General features: G+C 49.7%; 1 protein-coding gene across 1 annotated transcript in view; it reads left to right on the top strand.

The window, feature by feature from the left end:
* Positions 1-3982, top strand: part of patl1 (PAT1 homolog 1, processing body mRNA decay factor) — a 15430-nt gene that overhangs the window by 9774 nt on the left and 1674 nt on the right. The window contains exons 9-19 of the mRNA XM_008298924.1: positions 404-490; positions 623-843; positions 974-1118; positions 1487-1604; positions 1687-1784; positions 2484-2543; positions 2630-2775; positions 2935-3094; positions 3368-3493; positions 3600-3691; positions 3771-3920. Of these exons, the coding sequence (XP_008297146.1) occupies positions 404-490; positions 623-843; positions 974-1118; positions 1487-1604; positions 1687-1784; positions 2484-2543; positions 2630-2775; positions 2935-3094; positions 3368-3493; positions 3600-3691; positions 3771-3920 (1403 nt within the window). The remainder of the gene's footprint in view (positions 1-403; positions 491-622; positions 844-973; positions 1119-1486; positions 1605-1686; positions 1785-2483; positions 2544-2629; positions 2776-2934; positions 3095-3367; positions 3494-3599; positions 3692-3770; positions 3921-3982) is intronic.

Consider the following 3982-nt stretch of genomic DNA (forward strand, 5'->3'; position numbering starts at 1 on the left):
AGATCTAGCTCCACAGCATCAGTTACCATGGAGATCTAGCAGGCTTAAAGAGAGACACCTTCATGACACTGAAAACTCTGACTTTAAACTCAACATACCTGCGAACACATGAATGTGTCTTCGTAGTTCAGCCGTCTGCTTTGTAAGGTCTTATATGTTTTTGGTAGAAGACGCTCTGGTTGGCTGTCTGCTTTGTATTCCACCTGTGAAGCACATTAAAAGAGCTAAAATGTTGAGGGCTTTTTCTTATATTAAATGTTTTTTTGGCTGTTAAGTGCTAAATTCTATCTGAAAATATTTCAGCTCAGATCATGAGTCGTTTTTGTTTTATTGGTTTTCTTATTGAACTCTTGGCGAGAACAGAAAGAAACCAGCTCCTTTTTATACTGTGTTGTGTGTTCAGAACTCTCCGCTGTGTCGCGGTCCGTTCCCTCCCAGAGTCGGTCCAGTTCTGTCTCAGATCCAACGGGCCCAGCTGCTCAACTCTCAGGTTGGTACCACCAATCGGTAAAGTGCTCTTGGCTCACATTTAGGGAGGTCTGGGTTTAGTGAAAGACGCCTGGAGAGTTTCTGTATGTTAATATTCCATCCCTGATCCCTCGGTGTTGCCGTGTCCGTCCAGGTGGCAGGCTTCCCTCGTGGCGGTCCCGGCCCTCCTTTGTTACCGGGCGGTGGAGGTTTCAGGCCGTTCTTTGGCGGCCCTCCTCCTCCTCACGGTCACCGGATGGGCCCGCCGCCGCCCCACGGACCCCCCAACCACACGCCGCCCATCCGGCACAACACCACCCACCTCCACCCGCAGCACCGCCGCATGCTGACGCAGCGCATGCAGAGCCGAGGAGGGTGAGGACGAGAGGACAAAGCAGCACAGAACACACTGCTGCTGCTGCTGCTGCTGCTGCTGCATCATTAACCAACAAGTAAACGTTAATGAGGCCTGCTGGCTGACCAGGTTTGTGTTTCCTCCCTGCAGCGACCGGGGCAGGACCGGGGGGGACCGGCGCAGCAGGGACCCCTACAGCAACCTGATGACCCAGAAGGAGAAGGAATGGGTCACCAAGATCCAGATGATGCAGCTGCAGAGCACTGACCCGTACCTGGATGACTACTACTACCAGGTGAGCTGCCCTCATCTGTGGGGCTCCAAACATCTGCTCCTGTTAGTGGCGCTTTAATAATAATATCTTCTAATACTATACTTAGACTTTTGAATACTTTTTTGTAAATACCATCAGAATTTTGCATCTTAATTCTTCTACCAGCACAATTTACACGTTATAGTGCACATTATTTGTCCGTATTTTTCTTAAATGTGACATGAGTGAGCTACTGGATACCTTGAATTTCCCCAAAAGGATGAATAAAGCATCTGTCTTATCTAATCTGTCTCATCTAATCCCGCCTGTCGATCTAAATAATGAATATTCACACCTCGGTGTGCCGTTACTCGGAGGATGTCTGACTCTGTGTGTGTTCAAACGTACAGAACTACTATGAAAAAATGGAGAAGCGTCAGGAGAGGGAGCGAGACAGCAGCAAGAAGGAGCACACCACCAAGCTCATCACTCCACAGGTGGCCAAGGTGGAGCACACCTACAGACCAGGTAGGCCACAGCAGAGCACACCCGACTGTCTGACTCCATGCCAATGTCGCTGCCGGAGGCTCACGTCCTGTTTGTCCAACAGTTCAGTTCGCCGGCTCTCTGGGTAAACTGACCGTGTCCAGCGTGAACAACCCCCGGAAGATGATCGACGCCGTGGTGACGACACGCACCGACGACGAGGTCCGTTTCCTGTTGTTGTCAAAAGCTCTGCTCTTTCTTGAATCTGGGTTATTTCATCTCAAATAATCGACAACTTTCTGCTCAACCAACTCTAATTTGCTTGAAACTTTATCATCATAAACTCTGGATATTAGAGTTAGTATCAGAGTTTTTTTGCGTGATTAATCAAAACCTTTCCGAGATACATTCTTTAGCAATGTGCTTCTTCACCTACAGGTTTTTTCACACATTGTGAAATTTGAGGCTGTTTGAACGACATTATCTCAGAAAGATAAAATAAAAATATTATTTTTCTTAGCTATATTTAGAGAACCTGTTTAAAAACCCCAGAACCAAGCTTTACTTGGATTCTACCAGTGTTTTTGTCAAACCTGCTCAGTCACTTATGAAAGTTAAATAAAAATAACTTTTTTTCTTTTAAGTATTTTATTTTGAAAGTATTCCGCAGGTTTAGTTTTGTCTTATTGTGACGTGCAGCTGCATGTGGTTCAGAAAATATCTCTAGTTGAATTCTGCTTTATACAGTTTTTTTAAAATATTACGGATTCTGAACCGATGACATGATGAGAAATAACAGTAAAACCTTCAGTTTTTTATCTTTAGTAGTTCCTCAGATGTTGTTGTTCAAACAGTGTGAGAAGTGAGTCAATGGGAATTAATTATTATGAGTTGTTGAAGTTCCTGTTTGTCCACCTGCAGGAGAAAAGAGAGAAGCAGGTTTGGAATAAGAGGCGACAGATCCTCTACACGGTGGAGAAGGTAGGTCCATGTCTCACCTTAAAGCCAGACTGCAGGAAACACACCTGGTCCCCAAACACAGCCAGGTGACCCTTGTCTCCTCCCAGATGTACAGTTTGCTGCTGGAGGTTCAGGACTTTGAGAAGCGATTCGTCCAGGCGCCGGAGGAGGACCGAGAGACTCTGCTGGAGCAGCACAAGACCAACACAGAGCAGCTGTGCAGCTCTCTGAGGGAGAAGGAGTGGGACGACAGGTGAGACAGGAAGAAGGGGCGACAGGTGGGAGGGGCAACAGATGAGACGGGTGGGAGGGGCAACAGGTGAGACGGGTGGGAGGGACGACAGGTGGGACAGGAGGGAGGTGAGCCAGGTGAGGTGACAGCGGTGTAACTCCTCCTCTTCTCCTCCGTCAGGGTGGGGGACGAGCAGTGTGTGATGATCATGTCGGTGAGGAAGGGAAAGCGGCTGATCTCCAGGCTCCTCCCCTTCCTGCCCTCACCCCAGGCCGCCGCCGTTGTCATGGCGATTGCCCGCAACCTCCCCGCCTTAGCCAAGAAGGACAAGCAGGACCAGGTACACCGACACCGCTCTCACAGAACGTCCTCGGTTTGTTCTGAATCAGCTGGAAAAAAAAGACGTTTCTTCTTCTGTGGTTTAATTTAAGCATCCTGACCCAGTTAGATAAACCCTGAACCGTCCGGAGCTCCGGTTCTGTTAACCAGCCCCGGCTCTGTTAACCAGATCCGGTTCTGTTAACCAGCTCCTGCTCCGGTTCTGTTAACCAGCTCCTGCTCTGTTAACCAGCTCCGGTTCTGTTAACCAGCTCCGGTTCTGCCTCCTGTTCAGGTGCTGTGCTGGTTAGTGGAGCCGGTTTCTGCAGTGATCCAGTCGTTGTCCAGCTCCAGCCTGACTGATCTGCTTCAGGAGCTTCAGGGCAGCGAAGGCCAACTGGCCACAGTACTGCACAACAAGGTAAACAACAACAACAACACAGTAACCGTAAAGACCGACACACAGCACATAGTTTGTTGTGGTGGCTGTCTGACTGTCCGTCTAACAAGCCCTCCTCCGCCTGCAGTTCGGCGTGACCCTGCTGTATCTGATCCTGAGCGAAGGAGAAAGGATGCAGAGCTCCGACCCCAACTGCCAACTCATGGACGACAATCGATGGTGAGCGCTCCTGTCCCTTTCGTCTCCCCCATCTCTCTCTCCCCCGTCTGTTCGCTAACCGAGCGTCTCGCTGTTCCAGGACTGAGTTGGTGTTTTCGGTGACCAGGGAGCTGCTCAGCGTCCCGTCCTCGGCCCTGTCGCCTCCCCTCTTCACCCCTCCAAACCTGCTCTCCCTCTTCTCACGATACGTCGACCGGCAGAGGCTGGAGCTGTTACAGGACAAGCTACAGTGAGTCGCACACGGACGCCATCTTTGTTTTCCTGCAGCAGTCACGTCAGCCTAAAAACTTA

Source organism: Stegastes partitus, unplaced genomic scaffold (genome assembly GCF_000690725.1).
Source record: "Stegastes partitus isolate 25-593 unplaced genomic scaffold, Stegastes_partitus-1.0.2 Scaffold1360, whole genome shotgun sequence".
NCBI classification, from domain to species: Eukaryota; Metazoa; Chordata; class Actinopteri; family Pomacentridae; genus Stegastes; species Stegastes partitus.